Source organism: Pyrus communis, chromosome 8 (genome assembly GCF_041283825.1).
Source record: "Pyrus communis isolate YQ-2024b chromosome 8, ASM4128382v1, whole genome shotgun sequence".
Classification (NCBI taxonomy): domain Eukaryota; kingdom Viridiplantae; phylum Streptophyta; class Magnoliopsida; order Rosales; family Rosaceae; genus Pyrus; species Pyrus communis.
Genome location: NC_142572.1, coordinates 3559054 through 3581685, shown reverse-complemented (window position 1 = coordinate 3581685; position 22632 = coordinate 3559054). Strand labels below are relative to the sequence as shown.

Genomic DNA, 22632 nt, shown 5'->3' with positions numbered 1-22632 from the left:
AACAGAATCAATGGACAAGATTAAGCATAGATTTGTGAGGAGACAAATTGTGTATGTATACATTATTACATATGAAATCACCATGTTAGGGGATGGTATTAGAGGTGGTAAATTGACCCATTGAGTTGTTAATGGGTAACCATTAAGATTCATTAGTTTGATTTCACCTTACATTATTATTACTACTACTATCAATCTTATCTCTATATTATGGTGAATATCAAATTAAACGGGTCTTAACGGGTATCTATTAGCAACCCAAAGAGATTTGACACCTCTAGACGGTATAAGACCAAGGTTTCCCATGTGGGCAGGAAGTCATTCTAGTCCAAATAAAAATAAAAAAAATAATAAAAAAAAAAAACGGAAGAAGAGAGAGAGAGAGAGAGAGAGAGTCCAAACTACATTTTACATCCTATATTTTGAGTTGGTTTTTAAATTGAGTCGTGAGGTTTTAATTTTTTTACATTCCACTTTGAGGTTTTAAAATTATATCAATTTACACATTTTGTTTATTTGAACTTTTAATTTTCTATTAAACTGATGAGTTTTTAGTTAATGTGGTGTAAATATAGCTTGCATATTTTTTCTTAAATAATAATTATTAGTGAAAGAGAGTTTGGAACTATTACAATAATTTAGGAGAGGGAGTCTTGATCATGAAACAAATGAGTTAAAACTCAACACCTTATCCAGTAAGATAGTAAACCGGATATAATGCCGCTTGTATATCAATCTTATTACGAGTTTTATGCTGATCGTGTGAATCTTGCCGTTCTTGTGAATAAACCTCTTAACAAATTCTAGAAGCAGTCCCAACTTTTGCCGTCATTGTGAATCTTGTTCTTCTGGGAATAAATATCCCCACATCATTCCGCACGTTGCCTCGGTTAATGGATCTTGAGAAGAGGGATCTCTACCAACCGTGTTAAAAAAAGAATCAGGATCCTGGAGGCAAGATAAACAAACTCAAAACCTCTTTATTACCAAACGGACGGTTGTTTTAAGGCAAGCTAGATTCCATGCACTGCATACATGTTCTTTTATGATAGTATTACTGGTCAAATATTCTAGGTTATGACAGGAATATGGGTGCCCAGAACCTGATTTTCTCCCAATTCAATTGTAGACATCGAAATTTTAGTAAAATAAATGTTCATCAATATATTAAAGTTTTGACATGCCAAGGTTTACGTGGCATGTGCCGTGTGTCACACAAATCATACATATGGATGTGACTCATCAAAATCGGACGAGTCATCAAGAAGCATACGTGTCAACAGTTGGCGGAAATAATTTATTTAATTTTAATTTAATTAAATCAAATGTTAATTGATGAAGTCAAATCACGAACCGATCCACAAATCAAGTCCTAGTTTTTTTCATCAATTAAGGGCTTGTTTGGGTGTGCTTTTAAAATGACTGAAAGCGCTTTTAGAGAAAATGTTATTGGGTTACAAAAGCACTCCATGATTTATTAACATTTTTACTAAGGATTGTTCCCAAAAAGGTTTTCACAAAAAACGTTTTCAATCATTTTAAAAACACATTCAAACGAGCTCTAATAAAGCCCACAATCAAGTATTTGTCTCTTAATTATGTTAAATGTTATTTGTACAAATATGTGTCCAAGTATTTGTCTCTTAATTTTGTTAAATGTTGTTTGTACACTTTTTTTAACCATTAAATGTTATAATATTCAATAATCTTGATTAAGAGTAATGTTGAGATTTTAAAACATTTAAGTGAGATCGATAATGATGTGAATTATAATTAATAAAAAAAATTATGTTAAATGAATAGGAATTAGCTATTAGAATAAAACTCAAAAAGAAAAAAAAATGAAACAACATTGAAACCAGAAAATAGGGACAAAGATTGACTTTTTAGTGTAAAAATATGGTTTTTCATTAAAGTGAACAGTACCGGGAGCTTTTCGTTAAAGTTCCCTTAAATAAATTGGCAAAGTAAAGAGAACTAAAGAAAAAAGTTTTGAAAATAAATTTGAGCACTAGGGTTCTGCCGTCACCTTAACAATCCTACGTAGTTCTTCCAATTACTTATGAATTACACATGCATATTTTGAAGGTTAAGTTTTCCTAATATATATTCTACTTGGAACCTCCCAACATAGAACGTATATCTAACATGTAACCTGTCCGGACGTTCGGATCAAATATGAACATGGGCGACTCATTATGTTTTATGAAAAACCATGCAGTCCTTAAGACGTGTGTTCATCCTAAGTAAAATTACAATTATTAACCACAAGAAGACAATGCCAATTTCAAGAAACCTTCCGACCAAAATTGCATTAAATTACTTTTTTAAATATCCTAATGGTCGCGAATCACCAAGACAATTAGATAGTTTAAAACTGTGATTAATAATTCAAAATATGCATGCATAATATCATAAGTAAATTGAAAAGAAACTACATATTCTTACTAAGGCTCGTGGCTTTGCCCTAGCAAAAGAAACTAGTTACGAACAATCATAAAATAGAATATTAAATGACACACCCCGACTGAAATCAAGGCGTGCTGACCGTCATGTGATGGTGACGTAGCCAGGTGTACAATGTGGAAACAAAATATAATAATAAAAGTACGAATAAATAAAAACCAAACTACTAAAAAAAACCTAGTTAAGGTAACACACTAAAGTAAGACTAAGTGTGAAAAACAATATTCAGAGCACAGAAAGTCTAAGTGCAGTCCAGAAGAAGAAAACTAACTAAACACACCCATAGGTGGTCCTACACTGGTGATAATCTGTCAGATATGCCGTGAATTCCTCGTAAGCCACCAAAAGAGCAATTCAAACTAGAACCTGGAGGGGCGCAAAATAGAAAGTGTGAGTGGGCAAAAACAAAGCTTTTCAAAATCATTTCATTAACAAAAGTTCTAACCCCTTGCCGTAAAACCTGTATAGTTTCCCAGAAAATAGAATATACACGTATATCGAAAACATACTCAGAAATATGCCATGTCGAATGCCTCCACATAAAATGTAAGTAACCCAGGTAATGTCAATCAATGTAAGTAACATGTCAACTGGAGTCACCTAACGTGACCTGTACGGCTGAATCTAGAGTTCAAATCCCCAACTCACTAACTATACCTGCACACGAGTCGGAACCACCTAAAGTGGTCTGTACGACAGGACTGGGTGTAAATAAATACGCTCAAGTGCTACGATCACATGAAGACTGGGCGAATAATCGCGGGTCACCTACGAGTCGGAACCATCTATAGTGGTTTGTACGACAGGACTGTGCACCTAATTTGAATCCAAGATGAGCGTGTGGTGCGGGAGGTGAACATCACGTGAAGGACTGTGCCCTACTCTGGGCGGGAGCACTAGCTCTCTATGCATCTCACATAACCACTAATTCACAATCATAACCATAACCTTACCTGGCACTTACATGTGTGTCCGTAGCACCAAACATACATATATACAACTACTAATGCATAAATAAATAGGCACACACTAAGCAGGGCATTTTAAAACATATAAACATTCCATTTCATTTTCTGGGAAAAACCACAAGTATATAGGTATATACGGAAAACCAAAAACTCACTCACTAATATGTGAAAGGGTCGTAACCCCCTTGCCTCAATTGATTGCGCTCGTCCTCAGGATAGGTCTCATCTATATGCGAAACAACTATAAAAACGTCAATTTAAAGCACATAACCAAAATTAGGTAATAACTTCTCATACAATGCTCAAATGGGGTGTGTGAATACACCAACGTGATCTACTCAACCTCACAAACATCCCCATATTTTTAAAATAATTTTTCGAGGCTCCACGCGCCGGCAAGGGCACGGCCCTACGTGTCTTCCACGCGCGGCCACGTGCCAGGCACACTGACGTCGTTAGTTAACGCCGTCAGGAATATTCCGTTAAACCCTAACAGATTCCTTTAAAACTGACTGACGGCGTCAGAATATTCCATCTTCTTCTCTGGCGAATCGCCGATCGACGGAAAACTGGAAAATTTTCAAATCTTCGTTTCTTACTCGTTTCTTCACCAATTTCTATGAAATTTGCACCAATGGAAAGATGGAGATGAATAGAACAACGTTATACCTGTTTGAAACCTCAAAGATCACAGGATCTCGCTGGAAAAATTCGAGGAAAATCGGCCAAACTTGCAACTCACGATCCCGACGTCCAAATCCTTCCAACTAACCACTTCGAGTTTCCTAAGGACCTCACTAAACTTTTTATAAACTTCAAATTCCCTAAAAAACAACATTTCACGTGTGCATGAACAATGACCAAAACGGAGATTCTTGGTTCGACGTGAAATCGAAGGATTCCTTACCTGAAATTGGTATGGTTGAACTCGTATGGTCCTCACAAACACAAAGGTATACTTTTCCACCTCAATATGCAACGTTTACAAGGGTTTTGGGTCTTGTCCATACAAATGGAGAAGAAAAGAGAGAGAGAAAGTGTGTTCGAGACAGAGAAGGTACACGGGGGAAGGAGATGAGGATGAGAGTGTGTGTGTGGTCTAGATGCAGTCAGCCAAACAACAAAACAACCACCCAAAATGACAAATACCCACCAAGGGCAAAATCGTCAATTCACACATACGGTACAAATAATTCAGGACAGGCTGTCACATTAAAAATATGGAAAACAAAAACACCTTGAAAACAAACTTGAATTGCTCTCTAAAGTAGTGCGTCTCCTCCTCTCTCTCCCCCTCCCCCCCTTTTCGTCTTTTTCAACCTAATGCTAAATATCTTTATTTATGCTACTACAAAATAAAACCCTATAAAGTCTTAGAATAAAGGGGAAACTTAATATGAGTCCAATTTTATGAGCCATTATTAGTTATAGTCCAATTTTATTTAATTTTTAGGTTAGGTCCAGTGATTCATTGTCCGCATAAGCTTATTTGTATTCTCTTGCCAAATTTACCCTTAAATTGACCAATTAAGTAATTACTGTTTTTTTTAAGTTTGTGATTAATGTTAATCTTATCCTTAATTATAGGAATAGGGATTTAAATCTCCTTTTTTTTCTTCTCCTTCCCCAAATGTTCATTTCTCTTTTCTTGTTTCTCCCTCACAATATCTTTCTCTTCCTCTATTATTTTTCCCCGTAGTCTTCTACCATAATATTATTCTTTTGCTCCTCCTTTCATAAGGATGATCAATATACATTTGATTGGTTTTTTTTTTTTTAAAAAAAAAAATTTGTATTAGTCAATCTTGTGTTTTGGGTTCTTCGTCTCATATATATATATATATATATATATATATATATATTTTTGGACTTCATTCTCCTATATATATATATATTTTTTTTAACTTTGAAGTTCTATTGAATTAGCATTTTCTCTAGTGTTTCCTCCCTCAATATCATTTTTCTTCACGATTTTTTTTGGTTTTTATCTACCTATATCACTTGTCCTTTATTTATTTATTTATTTAATCTTTTTATATTATACTGTGCCTGTATCATGAATAATGGGATTTATCTACCTATATATTACATATTTTGTTGATAATCTATATAAGATTAATTGTGTTTATCTACCTATATATCACAAATTAACTGTGTTATCTACCTATACAATAAGTTTTTGTTCATAGTCTATCTGTATCATAGATTATTTTGTATTATCTATCTATACAATAGGTTTTTGTTCATAGGCTACCTCTATCATAGATTCTACCTACATCACAAATTTTTTATCTACCTCTAGCAATGTTTCTTTTAATTTTTGATAAATTTATTAGATTTGTAATAATGTCCTTTTAATTAAAAAACGGGTAGATAAAGGTATTTGAAGATTCAAATTTTAAAAATTCAAATTTAAAGAATTAAAAAAAAATTCCAGGGGCAAAACAGGTGTAATAGAAAATGAAATAAAATTGGACCTAATTCAAAAATAGCTGAATTTTTTGGACCTGAATCAAAGTGCCCCTAGAATAAAACTAGGAAACATAATAAAATAATAAAACAAGAAATAAAAGGCTTCCTATTTGAACTAAAATTCGGACTTCTCAGAAAATCAGACTTTTAACTGACTAAATCAACTCTGATTTGGTCCTAAAATATCTCTTTTGAAAGTTGAAGACGTCCCCTACAAATCCTCAAAAGGAATCTTCCTTAAAATATGCCATCTTGAACTTCAAAATACCCAAAATATCCAAAAACGTTAATCTAGAAATGCTGCGCTAGGCCTTTATTTCATTGCCACGGTCAAACGGCTAAGTAGAAAAATCTGAAACTTTGATACAATTATCTTGAAAGACTCACGAACCTCCTCCAATTTGGAATCGCTCGAAAATTCGTCCATTTAATTCCTTTATGCTCAAGAGGAAGTCGAATGTCCTACATTAAGAAATATAACTCAAAGTATCAAAATCTCACCAAAATAATCAATAAATTATTACTAAGACTAAGTTAAAATATATAGTAAAATATTGACTCATCAGATAACTTGGTTGCGTTATATATTGCAAGATTTACTAGTTCCCCAGAAGACTTCATTTTTTTGTGATAATTAGGCAGCCTTGTATATCGCAACAAATCCCATTTTCCACTAACGTATATTAAGATAGATTGTCATATAGTTTAAGAAAAATTACAAGTCGGTATGATTCGTCCTATTTATGTGCCTACACTTTCTCATTCTTTACTGTAAAAACCAACTGCCCCTAGCAGATTTCTGTTGTGTGAAAGTACAATTAGTATGAACAAGTAAACTGCTATATATGGTTTTAGGCTTCGTCAAATTTGAGAGGTTACAGAGAGCTCTGTTGCTCATGTTTTGGGGAAGTTTTTGAGTTTTTAACACAGGCCGACATCACTTCACGTGTTGAAACAAATTCTCGTGTTACAATTCGAGTGAAATAGGAATGTCAAGTGGATGTATCTTTTACCCCCATTAACGTGGAGTAAGGCAGAAGATACAAATTAGTCGCAGATATTTCTGTTTTGGATTGGGATTTCTGTTTTAATGTTATATATGTGCTTGAGTTTGAGTACTAATGACGTAGGCCCTGAGCCCAATCGTCCAAACACCTTACCAAAAATACCCCATTTTTATTGTTTTCCTACCAGTCTCTTTCTTGCGTGAGCTACATATAAAACCCTAATCAACCGTTCACAACAAGTCTCTTTCTTGCCGTGGGCTACCTAAAACCTTAATCAACCCTGCACAAGTCATTCTTTTTATAGCAGATCTACGTGCTTTTTCGATAAGATTTAAAACCTTTTTCTTCTCGACCAGTCCCTCTGACTGATCCAAAATCGAATCGATTTTTTTGCAGTTTGGTCTTCAAAATCTCTCACAGTTTTCCATGGAGGTCCCTAGGGATGAACCGGCCGCTGTGTTTCTAGATCAGACATCTCGCGCCACCCGAGGGAAGAGGTAACGAAATTGACCAAATCGACCAAATCATTCGACAAGGATCGAAACTTGGGACTCAATTTCTGAGAATTTACCCTTTATATATATATATATATATATATGATTTATTAGGATGACTAAGTTACTCGATTAGGAAATTGAAGAGGATGAGATGGCCTAGAATCAGGAGGCTCTCAAGAGGTAAAAAAGTAATTATATTTGATATATGGTCTAATATAAGTTATTGTGTGTGTGTGTATATATATAGATATATTAGGAGTCATATATTTGGTAGGAGTCGAATTTGTATTTATTCTTTCTTTGGAAAAGAATAAATGAAAACTAATCCGATCAAAACGTGAATCATATAAATACTTATAGTTTTGGTTGATGAATGAACAAACTAATCATATGTTTGTTTCCACACATTGCTTCTAAACCTCCTGACTAATTTTAAAGAGAAGTAATATATTAATAATGCAAATCAGTTAGAGTAAGAATATGTGTAAAATCAACATCCTATTATGCAAGATTATGCTCGACATTTTTTGTGGTGGAAAACTGTCGGCTGGTTTGAAACAGTTATGCACGTGGACACTTTGGTGTCAACGGCGATTGGCGGCGGCTAGCTCATACATTTGATGTGAAACATACCAACTAGTATTGTGAGCCTTGCCTTTCCTTTGCTCTTTTTATTAATGTAACAATGTAATGTAATTGTCGTACAAATTAAGATAGTGGGTATTATCCAATGTTAATTAGATTTATATTACTTATTCTTGATCTATTTCTCCTTTCATAATCATGTACGTTAGTATGCAATTGTATATTTAGCCCAATCGATATAAATCCAAGCTACATTTCTTTGTAAATGAGATCAAACATACATACATACATACATACAGTTCTTGAAGAGCAGGGAATCGGTTAGTGTGGGGGAAATAAAGATGACAACATCAATGACTTTGTACTGAAACTTGCAGCATGTTTTCATTCATTAGATTGTTTACATATAGGAAAGTAAACCATTAATTTATACTCGACTTATTGTTTGTTTAGTGTCCGTCCCTTACAATTGGTGCACCTGTGTGTTAAACAAGAGCTTTTGGCTAAGTAGCAGGAAGAGCATGTGATACCTGAAAATAGAGGCTTTGCAGGCTTTCTATGTCATTGCATTAGCTACCGAGACTCATCGGGCTTATTGATTATCACGGAAGAAAAAGAGATTGTCGATCTAGTTTACTAAATAAATTTATCTGAACATTTGAAACTGGATGGATAGCAAGAGAAATGAAAGATGTTTACTTTGTTTAGAAGGCTTTTGCTTCTTTAAGTAGCTTCAAGATGGTATTGCTAGACAACAAATTTGTCATATTTATGCATTACTACTATATCAACTTTCTTTTTACACAATTCAAGCGTACAGCCAAATGGAAAGTAATGATCAGTCACGTAGAGAAAAACTCGAAAGACAAAGAACAGTAGACACTCGATCGATCTAACTCGGATTCTTGGTCATAGTCATTTTCTTCCTGGCATCTCTTTTGATGCGTATATAAGATGAACTATATCCTTACAAAACTTACCTAAAGTGAGTCGTCGTTTCAAGACTCACCGGGAAATGCCTGACGATAATTCATCGCGCGTGACTTGTTCTCATAAACTGCGTTGTATTTGTTCGGTTTGGAGTTTGGACGCAAGCTCCTACCGGGAAATATCCGACCAATATGTTCCTTCAACATAAGCCATTTACTTGGGCCCAAGTAATATCTTTTTTTTTGTAAGAACTCGTCAAGATTCTTCTTATAGAGTTAAACATCGTGTCAAATTAATTATTTGAGTAGGAATTGGAGTTGGACTTAGAAGAAGTTAAACGATAGCAAAAATACAAATAAAGTGACCTATATATCTTCAAAATTAAACCGATAGTATAGTGAAACTTAGCTTGTCCATGAGCATAAGTGTGACAAATTGGCCTTTTGTTACTTATTTTCCAATTTTTTAAAAATTTCTATTTAATAAAAGGCTTTTTAGTCAAATCTTAGGGACCAAAAAAAAGGAGTTATGCAAATCTTAATGACCATTTTAGCTAAAAAGCCTTCATAAAATTCATAGAAACCAGTAAGTATAATTACCCACAAATTTCAGTTCTCTCTTCGTACCAAGTAGTTGAAAGTCAGAGACCAACAATATAAAACTAAGAAGAATACTTTTTATAAAATGCTAAGACGGCTACATAACTCAAACGGACTACATCTTGACTAATAAGCTCAACAATAACCATTCTTACATCAACTATGTGGGCCCCATACGAACCAGGCCGACATCAACTTCAATCAACAAGTGCAAACAGGAAAACAGTAGGCCCACGTGGACCTCAGTCAAAAGCAATCAAATTAACCATTCTTTCCTTCGTCCTGGGCCCAAACAAACAACCAATTTGTCTCCTGGTGCAACACGGTGGTTCGGGTTGCAGTAACGGTGAGCAAGCTGGTCTTGGTTCGTCGACGCATGATCTTGGCGCGGTGTTCGTCGATGCAGGTTCTGGGCTGAATGGAAAAGATGCTGCGGAAGGGAGCAACGAGTGTTGAATACAGGCTTCAAACATGCACTATGCGATGACGATCTGGGCGGGAGGTTCATCAAGACGCTGCAGCAAGCAGCAGCAGAGGTTCAAGACAGGCGCGAGATGGTGGTTGGTCAAGGTCTCAGTCGAATCTGGACACACACGGGTCAGGCAGCGGCAATCTTGAGATGCAGAGGTGCAGCGGAGTAACGGCGGCGGTGCGGATGATACGATGGTACTAGCAGGCCGGGGCAAACAGACTAAAATTTTTTTTAAAAAAAACAAAACTGATACCGAGCAAACTAACACACAAACTGATACCAAAAAAAGGAACGTGACAAGACAAATAAACTGGCTACTAAGAACAGATTCAACCCTAAAGGATTAAATATGCTATACCAAAGTTGAAGGTCAAAGACCAACAATATAAAATTAAGAAGAAAATATTGAGACGGCTACATAACTCGAATAGACTGCATCTTGACTAACTTGTTCTCAAACTAAATTACAAGTTCTATTTATAATGAAATAAACTTAAGAACTCTAATGTATAAATGCCAAAAATACCCTACTATAAAATCAAATCAAATCTCTAATTAATTTCCTAAATAAACATAATAAATTCCAACAGGATCCTTCAGCTGCTCTTCGACCTCTCGCTGCTGCAACACATGGAGGTCGGTAATTCAGTTTTATTCATTCTTCCTTGAAGATTCATTCTTTACTGTAAAAACCAACTGCCACTAGCAGATTTCTGTTGTGTGAAAGTACAATTAGTATGAACAAGTAAACTGCTATATATGGTTTTAGGCTTCGTCAAATTTGAGAGGTTACAGAGAGCTCTTGTTCTCATGTTTTGGGGAAGTTTTTGAGTATTTAACACAAGCCATGGCATCACTCCACGTGTTGAAACAAATTCTCACGTTACAATTCGAGTGAAATAGGAATGTCAAGCAGATGTATCTTTTGTCTCGATCCCAAAACGTGGAGCAAGGCAGAAGATACAAATTAGTCGCATATATTTCTGTTTTGGATTGGGCTTTCTATTTTAATGTTTTCCTACAAGTCTCTTTCTTGCGTGAGCTACCTAATCAACCCTTCACAACGAGTCTGTTTCTTGCCGTGGGCTACCTAAAGCCCTAATCAACCTTGCACAAGTCATTCATTTTATAGCAGAGCTAAGTGCTTTTTTCGATTTAAGATTTAAAACCTTATTCTCGTCGACCAGTTAATCCGGCTGATCCAAAATCAAATCGATTTTTTGCAGTTTGGTCCTCAAAATCTCTCTTAGTTTTCCATGGAGGTCCCCAAGGACGAGCCAGCCGTTGTGTTTCTCGATCGGACATCTCGCGCCACACGAGGGAAGAGGTAATGAAATTGACCGAATCATTTGACAAGGATCGAAACTTGGGACTCAATTTCTGAGAATTTACCTTCTTTTTTTTTTTTTTTTTTTTTTTTTTTTCTAATACCATTTATCAGGATGACTAAGTTACTCGATCAGGAAATTGAAGAGGATGAGATGTTCTGGAATCAGGAGGCTCTCAAGAGGTAAAAAAAAGTAATTATATTTGATATTTGGTCTAATATTAGTTATTGTGTGTGTGTGTGTGTGTATATATATATATATATTAGGAGTCCTATATTTAGTAGGAGTCAGATTTGTATTTATCCCTTCCCTGTGAGAACAAGCATATATCTATATATATATATATATATATATATATATATAGAATAAATACAAATCCGACTCCTACTAAATATAGGACTCATAATATATATATACACACACAATAAATATATCTATATCTATATATTTACATTTATATTGTAACCCTAACGATCAATACGTACGAAACTTCAGCCATTCGCTTTCTACTATTATGGCGGGTGATGATGGGGAATTGCCGATCTTGTCCTCCAACAATGACGATATAATCGTCGAGATACTTTCATGGCTACCGGTCGTATCTCTCCTCCGATTCCGTTGTGTATGCAAGTCATGGCGCGCCTTAATCACTACTCCCCAGTTCGTGGCCAAGCACCGAGCACATACCAACGACAGCAACAAGAATGTCCTGATTCTCACGAAACCGTACTGGCCGCCACCAGCCCCGCCACCACCCCCTCTGTATCTCCCCTACTGATTGACTACCAATCACTGAATTTCCAGATGATACTAGCCTCAAGGATTCATCACTTGTGGGTTCTTGCAATGGTCTCATCTGCCTACTACTTAACCCTCCACTTGCATACTATGAAGAATACTATGAAAATATAAGACTTCTCTTGTGGAACCCTAGTACCAGAACAGCCCGTAAGGTACCGGACATTGATTGGTTTTGTTTCAGACCATGTTATTACGGATTCGGCTACGATTCCACCACTCAAGACTACAAGGTCCTTTTGGGCGGTCTAAGTGCCAAAGATGGATTTGCTGCAATCTTCTCACTCAAAGCGGCTTCATGGAAGATTGTTGTAGACTCCCTCAAGCCTGCGGCCTCGTTTGGTATTGATGGACGAGGGTGCTTCTTAAATGGAGCTCTACATTGGAATCATAGACACGATAACGGGACAATAATCAGGTCCTTTGATTTCGCACAGGAGAAATTTCATTCGTTTTCCTCTATTAGGCATAACAAATGTAATTGGGCGGGAGTGGGGACTACTGGAAATCGTCTCTTCTTTCACACTTTCTGCCCTGATTCCCAAAATTTTCCTGACTTTGAGGACACTGGCCTTACCCTATGGGTGATGATGGAATATGGGGTCGATCAATCTTGGACTATTTTTGCAAAAATTCGCCCGGAGATTTTCCCTCCTAATGTGTGGTCGTTGAATCCTTTATTCCTCGACGATGGTGCACTTTTGATGGAATCGGATCGAGGTGACTTGGTATTATATATGCCTAAGGAAGATACATGCAGGAATGTGCTCGACAATTCTGATGTTGAAAAATTGAGAGCTTCGTCTTCGTCTGGGCGTGCAGTAATGGTTATGTACGTAGGCACTTTGGTTTCACCGGCGACAGGTGGCGGCTAGCTCATACATTTTGATTTGTAAGATACCAAATGGTATTGTGAGCCTCGTCTCTCTTTTGCTCTTTTTATTAATTTAACAATGTATTCAAGGTAGTGAGTATTATTTAATGCAATTGAGAATTATATTAATGATCTATTCATCTTTTCATGATCATGAAACCAAATTTAGATTTATATTACTTACTCTTGATCTATTTCTTCTTTCATGATCATGTATGAGAACAAAAGGACATACATAGCCCCATCGATATAATTCCACGCTGCATTTCTTTATAAATGAGATCATACGTACGTACATATATTTATATACAAAGAGAGAGTTTTGGAAGAGAAAGCGATCCGTTGTGTAGGGAAAAAAGATGATAAGGTCAACGAATTTGTACTGAAACTTGCAATATGTTTACATATAGAAAAGTAAACCATCAACTTATAAACGACTTATTATCCGTTTAGTGTTCGTTGAGTTTGTGAATGGGAACAATTAGTCACAACTCACCTGGTTGCGGGATAGGTTGGAGGGTCTAAGATGAATCTCTGGGGATGAATCTAATGAAGAACTAAAATAAGATGTTTATAACTACCACGCACACGTGGTATCTTGGCCTTCACTCATGTATGTGACACATGGTTCAGGAGGAACTAAAATAAGATGTCAAAGAAACTTATAGGGGACATGCAATTAATAATATTACATGAACTAATGTAAATGTAGTAATACACTAGAAATTGAGCCCACGCGATGACATGGGTTTTAAAACTAGGTTAAATGTGTGAAATATATTAAAATATATTCTCATCCATATCAAAATTTATTTACATCTTAATGAAGAACCAAAACATTCCACAAACATGGTATTTGGCCCCTCAATATGCAGACGCCATCCCCCATCTTCATTCTGCAAAAACAAAGACGTTTCATGACAATCAAATTCTCAAAAAAGTTTTAAGCGATGGCAAAAGTTTTTACTATTTAGTTCGAGGTTAGAAGTTATTTTCATGAAATTGCAAATCTCGGTTGAATAGGCCTTATCTTGTTACTAGGATCACTCACTTAGAAATGTTAATATTAAAAGTGAGCTTAATGGTACACATTCAAGATGAATGGCCACAAGCTAAAACGAACTTAAGAGTCATCCTTCGACAAGTCAATGACTCTTAAGTAATATTGATCTAACCACCGAACTTCAATTGTCTCCACAGATTAAATAAATCGATTATGCGGAGGCAACCCTATTTTCTAACATTTTTCTCTTTTCTTTAGAGCACCTCTATATAGGGACTCCCACCACAAACTTTGAGGACTCATTTAGTAGCTTTAAAAGAATATTTGAGTCCCTAAAAAAATATTGTCTGCAATTGTAAATCCTTATAATATCATCCCAAAATGTAGAGACCAAAATATTATTATTTCTTTCGTTGGAGTATCGTGCCCATTGATAAAAATAAAAAAGATATCTCCACCATTGATTTTTCAAGAGTTTACAACGTTGAAAAAAAAAATTAAAAAAAAAGCTAAATGAGAAGTTTTGCCATGTGGGTGGGTCCTAAAAACAAAGAAAAAAAATATAAAAAGCAACAACATTCCAACTTGAAATTAATATAGAGTATGAGTTGAGTTCTCATATTTGTACATTTCTTTAAAATATTTAGCAAATTCTTATATATTAAGATACTTTGACGACTTCAAATCCGGCACATTAGAAGTCATTTGTCCATAAATTTAGTGACCATACAGTTGTAGTGGAGATGCTCAAGTCTTTCATTTTTTATTTATTTATTTCTAGGTGCATATATTTCCCTTGTTACCCACTTGTTCACCAGGTTGTGGGATAGGTTGGAGGGTCTGAGATGAATCTCTGGGGTTGAATCTAATGAAGAACTAATAAGATGTTTATAACTACCACGCACATGTGGCATCTTGGCCTTCACTCATGTATGTGACACGTGGCTCAGGAGGAACTAAAATAAGATGTCAAAGAAACATATAGAGGACATGCAATTAATAATATTACAAGGACTAACGTAAATATAGTAATACACTAGAAATTGAGCCCGTCCAATGTCGTGGATTTTAAAACCATGTTAAATGTGTGAAATATATTAAAATATATTCTCATCCATATCAAAATTTATTTACATCTTAATGAAGAACCAAAACAGTCCACAAACATGGTATTTGGCCCCTCAATATGCAGACGCAATCCTCCATCTTCATTCTGCAAAAACAAAGACGTTTCATGACAATCAAATTCTCAAAAAAGTTTTCAGCCATGGCAAAAGTTTTTACTATTCAGTTCGAGATTAGAAGTTATTTTCATGAATTTTCAAATCTCGGTTGAATAGGCCTTATCTTGTTTCTAGGTTCACTCACTTAGAGTTGTTAATATTAAAAGTGAGCTTAATGCTACACATTCTAGATGAATGGCCACAAGTTGAACATACTTAGAGTCATTCTTCGACAAGTCAATGGCTCTTAAGTAATCATTGATGTAACCACCGAACTTCAACTGTCTCCACATATTAAATAAATCGATTATGTGGAGGCAACCTTATTTTCTAACATTTTTCTCTTTTCTTTAGAGCACCTCTAAATAGGGACTCCCACTACAAATTTTGAGAACTCATTTAGTAGCTTTAAAAGAATATTCGAGTCTCTAAAAAAATATTGTCTGCAATTGTAAATCCTTATAGTATCATCCCTATATGTGTGTGTTGTATTTACTAATTATTTTTAATTTAAATTTTCTGTTTTCAAATTCTGTGTTTCAACATCAAAAACATTTGTTTCAAAAGTTGTCTGTTAATTGAAGAACATTGGATTTTTGCAGGGAGCAAACCGGAATAGCAAGACGGGCCTATTTTCCAACTATAGTGGTCAAGTGCGCAGACAAGAAAAAGTAAAACTGGATCCTGCATCCAACAGCAAGTCTAGTTTACCATCAACCACAGCAGTTAGACAAACATGCAAGCAGAGTCACAGCAAACAAGCAGTTAAGGGGCCTCGAAACGAATTGCTTAACTTGCAGAGATATGTCCCAACTCCCAAATAGTTTTTCTGATCACCTTCGCCGCAAACAGCAGTTATTTTGGGAGGGTTTTCAGAAAGCGCAAGGGCAATTTTGATGAGGCTTCTGTACTGGACCCAACTAATCCACTCATGTCACTCCTACCCAATAGATATATATCATTTTTAAAGTCCTAGATACACACTCTAGTATTCGACAATTCGGAGGTCCTATACAGAAGGGTCCGCTATGCTAGTCCAGTTTGTTCATAATTTTGTCCGGTGTTTACTGCAGTCAAGCATATTGGGTCTAGGTTTTAATAGCCGTGCGGTGCTATGGGTTTTGAAACTGTATAAAACATGTAGAAAGTTTTAAATATATATGATTAGCATTACTACTTGTATACATGTGGAAATCGATTTACAACCCTATCTACAATAACAAGCAAGGAGTAGTGTTGAATTTCCAGAATCTAATGGTTTGTTTCTTCACTTTGTTCATCCTTTCTTCTGATATGTAGCTGTTTTCATTTATCTGTTAGAAATTGGAAAAATTGAAGTTAATGTGAACAAATGACAATTGGATTTGTTATAGGATGCTTTTGCTAAAGATCAGAACAATAAAAAGAAGAAGAAAGTTAGAAACAAATGCATAAATGAACAGATGGTTTTTTACAGAAATGTTTCTCTATCTTGAGATCCAACACACAAAATTTCAAATATAAAGTATTTAGCATATTTAAACATGAAAAAGCGCTAATTACATGAACTAATTAGGCTTAGAAAAATGGATTCAAGTAGATAACCGATTAAAATTGAGAACGAAATTCATCAACAAAGTTGAAAAATGAAAATTGATTCCATTGTTACATTGTGTTCACTCCAAAAACTACACTTTAATTTTAAAATGCAGAAAAATGAATATCTTGACAGAAATTTCCAAGAGGATAATTAAATAAAATAAAAAAAAGTAGAATGCATGGATCCGCACCTAGCAATCAAGAAGGGAGAGGGAAGCTATCGCAAAGCAGGTAACTGACTTAGTAAATCTCTCGACTGATTTGCATTTCAAAACATTCATTTCATTTTGGTGTAACGTTTCTGTCGAGTATGCATATTAGCGTTTTTTTCCATTTATTATTCCAGTCATCTATACCCACCAGCAACACAAAAGAAAAGCAGATTTACACTACATGGATGCAGAACACAGATATATCACAGATACATATATGATCAACATCAATCCGAGCACTAATTTTAAGATCTACATTATTTCAATTAACAATGTATGTGAATGTGAATGCAGGGATGAGTTTTATACCTTCCAGATCTATGGATATGGGACAGGTTTGTTATAACTTCTCATCCAATGGATCTGGAGTTGAGACCCTTACTCAAAGATCTGTCATGGATCCGGGATTTCCTGCATACAAGGCACTGATTTATGTTTTTTTTCAAAGTAGAAAGATATTTATTTGCAGATCCATGGACTATTTTTTCAAAGTAGAAAAGTTGTTTTGAAAGAGAAACATTGCAGATCCACCCAAGGACAAGTTTTACCTGTGTGAAAACGGATCAAACTCCATGCAATAATCACAACCAAACCTATGATTTTAACCATCATAGGGTCGAGACTTGCCGAAAACCCAAAACTGCCCAGATCACTGCTGATCTTTGAACAAGAACAAACTCACAAAATTAGGTGCAGTCAAGAACATTTGTCCTCTCTCGATGTTTGAGAGAAGGACAAATTTGTTCTTGACTGCAAGTAATTTTGTAAGTTTGGTATTTTTTAAAGATCAGCAACGGTCAAGCCAATTTTGGGTTTTTGGCAAGTCAATTGACTCTAAGATGGTTAAAATTATAGGGTCTGGTACTGATCATTGCATGGAGTATGACCCATTTTTACACAGGTTATTCATGGCTCCGTGCAAAGATATTGAAACTCAACTGTGGCCATATTATGTTGATCATACAGTTGGGAGAGATGAGCATTCTTGATGCCGATACAATATTCCTCCTTCCACACTTCCACACTATGGTGCAGTGTGGAAGGAGGAATATTGTATCAGCATCAAGAATGCTCAAACGAAAAAGAGAGCCAGTTTCATCACCATTGTGCAGTGTTGAAAAGGTAAAAAAAGAGAGGTAAAAAGAAGAGGAACTTGATGAGGTGTGTAAGCTGGGAACAGTAAACGTAAGCCTCCGACCGAGTCTGAAGGTGGTTTGGTTGTCAAAGGTCAATTGACCTATTTATAAACCCAACGTCATTGTTTTCATGCAAGCCTCTTTCTTCCCGTGAGCTACCTAATTTCCATACAAGTCTCTTTCTTCCCGTGAGCTACCTAAACCCTAATCAAACATGCATAAATCATTCTTTTTACACCATCTTTACATGCCTCTTTCTTCCCGTGAGCTACCTAATTTTCATACAAGTCTCCTTCTTCCCGTGAGCTACCTAAACCCTAATCAACCATGCATAAATCATTCTTTTTACACCATCTTTACATGCTACGTGCTTCTGCAAATTAAGATTTAAAACCTTCTTCTCGTGGACCAGTGGTTATTATTATTCTTTATATCCACAAGCTTCCTAAACTTCTTGTTCCTCTCTTATATATTTATGGGATTTTTGAACTTTAATCCTACAAGAAGATTAAAATTTAATAAAAATTTGGTGTTAGATTGGATATTGATTTTAATCCCTAATGTGTACTCAATTCAAATTTATATTATATTTTTGTTTTAATATTTAATAGATATCTTATTTAATGTCATTGCATTAAATTTTAAATTTACTATTATACACATTTTAATTCAGTAATTTTATTTAACTTCCTCTAATTAGTGTACCTAAACGTTCGTATCATAATATATTTTACTAATTTAGTGTATCGAAATGTCTGTACCTAAATATATTGTAGTAAATTAGTGGCACGTAAGAAAATATGCAAAAATATAAGTGTACTGAAAATTTCGTATCTAACTATATGATACTAAACTTGTGTACCGAAATGTCGATACCTAAATATATTAGACTAAACTAGTGTACCTAAATGTCAGCACCTAAACATATTATACTAACCCAGTGTACCAAAATGTTCGTACATAAATATATTGTAATGAATTAGTGGCACATAAGAAAATATGCAAAAATATAAGTGTAAAAAAAAAATCTCTACGAAAATATTTTCTTATATAAGATAGATACTCACCATAATGAGAATTAAAATTTATAATATTTTCATAAAATTTAATTTATGAACACCATAAAATTATAAATAAAAAAAGAGACATTGAATACATATGCTGGCATATAATAGAGTATAGGGAATAAAATCAATTTTTAATCTTGTATAAGACATTTTTCTAAACTTCATCTTATTTAGGGATTAAAATCTAGTTTTCTATAAAATTAATACATTAAAAATTAGGAAGAAAAAAAGAAATAATTAAAAAATAAAAATACAATTAATAAATGAGGTTAGTAATGTATCAAGGGACTAAAATTAGATTTTGATCTTACTCATGATTTTAATTTAAAAGTTATCTTTGTCAAGGATTAAAATGAAGTTTTCTAATTTTTTTTTTTATTAGATTGGTATATCTGATTTAGTTAAGAAATAGTTTAAGACAGAGTCATTAGGGAATTTTTGTAACTGAACGTAGTTGTTTTCATGAGGTTGATAAATACAATGAGGTGCTTCTATACCAAGAAGTGATTTTATACGGACACATTGTGTGATGTGTAAAATGTTAAAAGGAATACTCGTTCCCGTCCAGCCTTCTGTTTTTTAAGTCTAACTTATTTTTCATTAGTCATGAAAGATACTGCAGTACCTTGGGATCAAAATAGCTAAGAAACTGGACTTGGACATCTTTATTCTATAGAGCGTTTGTAAAAGTAATTTAGACCTTATTAGTTTATATTAATCCTTCACTTCTGTTCATTCATTGTAATTTCTATATGGTTTGTCCACTTTTGTCATCTATAATATCTGCTCGTATTGTAGGTCCTAGCTATTTTCTTTGAATGCATATATACTTCTGTGTGTTGTATCACAGTGAGATTACTCTTGAAGGAAGAAGTACGACCAAGCTTGATCAAAATTTACTCAAACGGAAACAATATAGCCATTGTAGGTCGTTAGGCCATCTTCAACCAAAAGGGTTTAGTATTGCCCTATTCAGAATTATAGTCCTGCAAAAAATTATTTTTAAATGAACAGTACCGGGCAAATCGACCAATTGGGTTGTCAATTGGTACCCATTGAAATCCATTTAGTTTGATTTCACCTTGTACTATCACCACCACCACCACCATGCTCACCTCTATATTATGGTCATATCAAATTAAACGGGTCTTAACAGTACCTATTAACAACCCAATGAGTTAATTTACTACCTCTAAACGGTACAAGATCAAGGTTTCCATGTGAGCAGGAAGTCATACTTGTCAAAAGAAAAGAAAAAAAAAAGGTCCAAACTCCACTTTAGACCCTATGTATTTGAGTTGCTTTTCAAAATGAGTCTCGAGGTTTCAAATTTTTTCACATTACACCTTGAGCTTTTAAAATTATATCAATTTACACATTTTGTTTATTTGAACTTGTAATTCTCTGTTAAATTGATGAGTTTCTAATTAATGTGGTGTAGATGTAGTTTACATATTATTATTTTTTAAACAATTATTATTAACGGAAGAGAGTTTGAAACTATTAAAACAATTTAGGAAAGGCCGTTTCGATCCTGAAAGGGAATGGGTTGAAACCCAAGACTCATTTTGAAAGTGGTGGACCGCATGCAATGTAACTTGCATATCAATCCTATTACGAGTTTTATGCTCATCATGTCATCAATTTGATGAATATTCAAATAAAAATGCATAAATTACAACAATTTCAAAACTTCATACTGCAATTTGAGAAAATTAAAACCGCATGACACATTTTTAAAAACCACCCCAAAAAAGGATCTAAATGTAGTTTGGAGATAACATAGAATTAAGGGAAAGACTGCCGACGGATAACGTTGGCTTAGTCACGGGAAGGCAATGGTTTAGGAGGGTGAGATTCGACATTCATTTATTTCAAAACTTATATTTGAATCTATGTACATATTTAGGGAAATTAACCGAGAGCTCTTCAAATTTAGGACCCTTTATTTTCTTCAACTCAACTTACAAAACTATACAACCAGCCCCTGCGGCAAATAGAATTACATCAAATGTTGATGTAAAGTAACCGTGCAATAAAAATGAAAAAAGGCATCCATTAATCTGTTATAATGATAATTTAGAAAATAAGGAAGCAGTAATCATATTGTTTCATAAAAAAACTAGCCCAAAAAATTAAAGGAAAGAAGAGAAGGAATCTCACTTGCACAGGATCTGCATGAACGGAGGATTGACTGGTAGCAGGGGCAGAGGCACTTGCTTTGGATGAGGTCTCAGACTCTTTATTTGTCTGACCGCTTAATGCACAAATCTCTGGGACTAATGAGCCTTTCTTCACACGTTTTCGCAGCAGCAGTTGTTGAAACCTTCCAAACTTCTTGCATGTGACCAATTGGACAACCATTTATACCTCTGAAAAGTTCTAGCAGTCACAAATTTGAAATCAGTAACATTTCCAACCTACCTGCCGTCTTTGTGAATCTTGCCTTATACTTGCCTTATATCAACCGTTTGTTTGGTAATAAAGAGGCTTGGGTTTGTGTATCTTGCCTTGGCAAACCAATATTTGCTTGCTCAACATTTATTTTTATTACTGTAGCCTGTAGGTAGAGATCTTTCCTCTCAGGATTCATTTAACCGAGGCAATGTACAGAATGATGTAGGGATATTTATTCCCAGAAGAAGAACAATATTCACAAAGCCGGCAGGTATGTTGGATGAATCCTGAGAGAAAAGATCTCTCCCTACAGGCTACAGTAATAAAAATAAATGTTGAGCAAGCAAATATTGGTTTGCCAAGGCAAGATACACAAACCCAAGCCTCTTTATTACCAAACAAACGGTTGATATAAGGCAAGTATAAGGCAAGATTCACAAAGACGGCAGGTAGGTTGGAAATGTTACTGATTTCAAATTTGTGACTGTTAGAACTTTTCAGAGGTATAAATGGTTGTCCAATTGGTCACATGCAGGAAGTTTGGAAGGTTTCAACAACTGCTGCTGCGAAAACGTGTGAAGAAAGGCTCATTAGTCCCAGAGATTTCTGCATTAAGCGGTCAGACAAATAAAGAGTCTGAGACCTCATCCAAAGCAAGTGCCTCTGCCCCTGCTACCAGTCAATCCTCCGTTCATGCAGATCCTGTGCAAGTGAGATTCCTTCTCTTATTTCCTTTAATTTTTTGGGCTAGTTTTTTTTTATGAAACAATATGATTACTGCTTCCTTATTTTCTAGATTATCATTATAACAGATTAATGGATGCCTTTTTTCATTTTTATTGCACGGTTACTTTAAATCAACATTTGATGTAATTCTATTTGCCGCAGGGGCTGGTTGTATAGTTTTGTAAGTTGAGTTGAAGAAAACAGAGGGTCCTAAATTTGAAGAGCTCTCGGTTAATTTCCCTAAATATGTACATAGATTCAAATATCAATTTTGAAATAAATGAATGTCGAATC

General features: G+C 34.9%; 2 protein-coding genes and 1 long non-coding RNA gene across 3 annotated transcripts; 2 read left to right on the top strand and 1 right to left on the bottom strand.

The window, feature by feature from the left end:
* The first annotated feature begins 11153 nt into the window (after positions 1-11153).
* Positions 11154-13132, top strand: LOC137717165 (F-box protein At5g18160-like). The gene is made up of 3 exons (XM_068456469.2): positions 11154-11323; positions 11438-11506; positions 11820-13132. The coding sequence occupies exons 1-3, from the start codon at positions 11253-11255 to the stop codon at positions 12100-12102; spliced, it is 423 nt and encodes a 140-aa protein (XP_068312570.2). The 5' UTR covers positions 11154-11252; the 3' UTR covers positions 12103-13132.
* Positions 12129-12997, top strand: LOC148694622 (F-box/kelch-repeat protein At3g06240-like). The gene is made up of 2 exons (XM_088699051.1): positions 12129-12157; positions 12307-12997. Exons 1-2 carry the CDS (start codon positions 12129-12131, stop codon positions 12995-12997), a joined length of 720 nt encoding a protein of 239 aa, XP_088555177.1.
* Positions 13133-15076: 1944 nt separating the features above from the next.
* On the bottom strand, positions 15077-18414 carry LOC148694621 (uncharacterized). Its single transcript, XR_015965062.1, has 2 exons — positions 17322-18414; positions 15077-16535 (listed from the first exon to the last, which is right to left on the bottom strand). It is a non-coding gene; the product is annotated as an uncharacterized LOC148694621 (long non-coding RNA).
* Positions 18415-22632: the final 4218 nt, after the last annotated feature.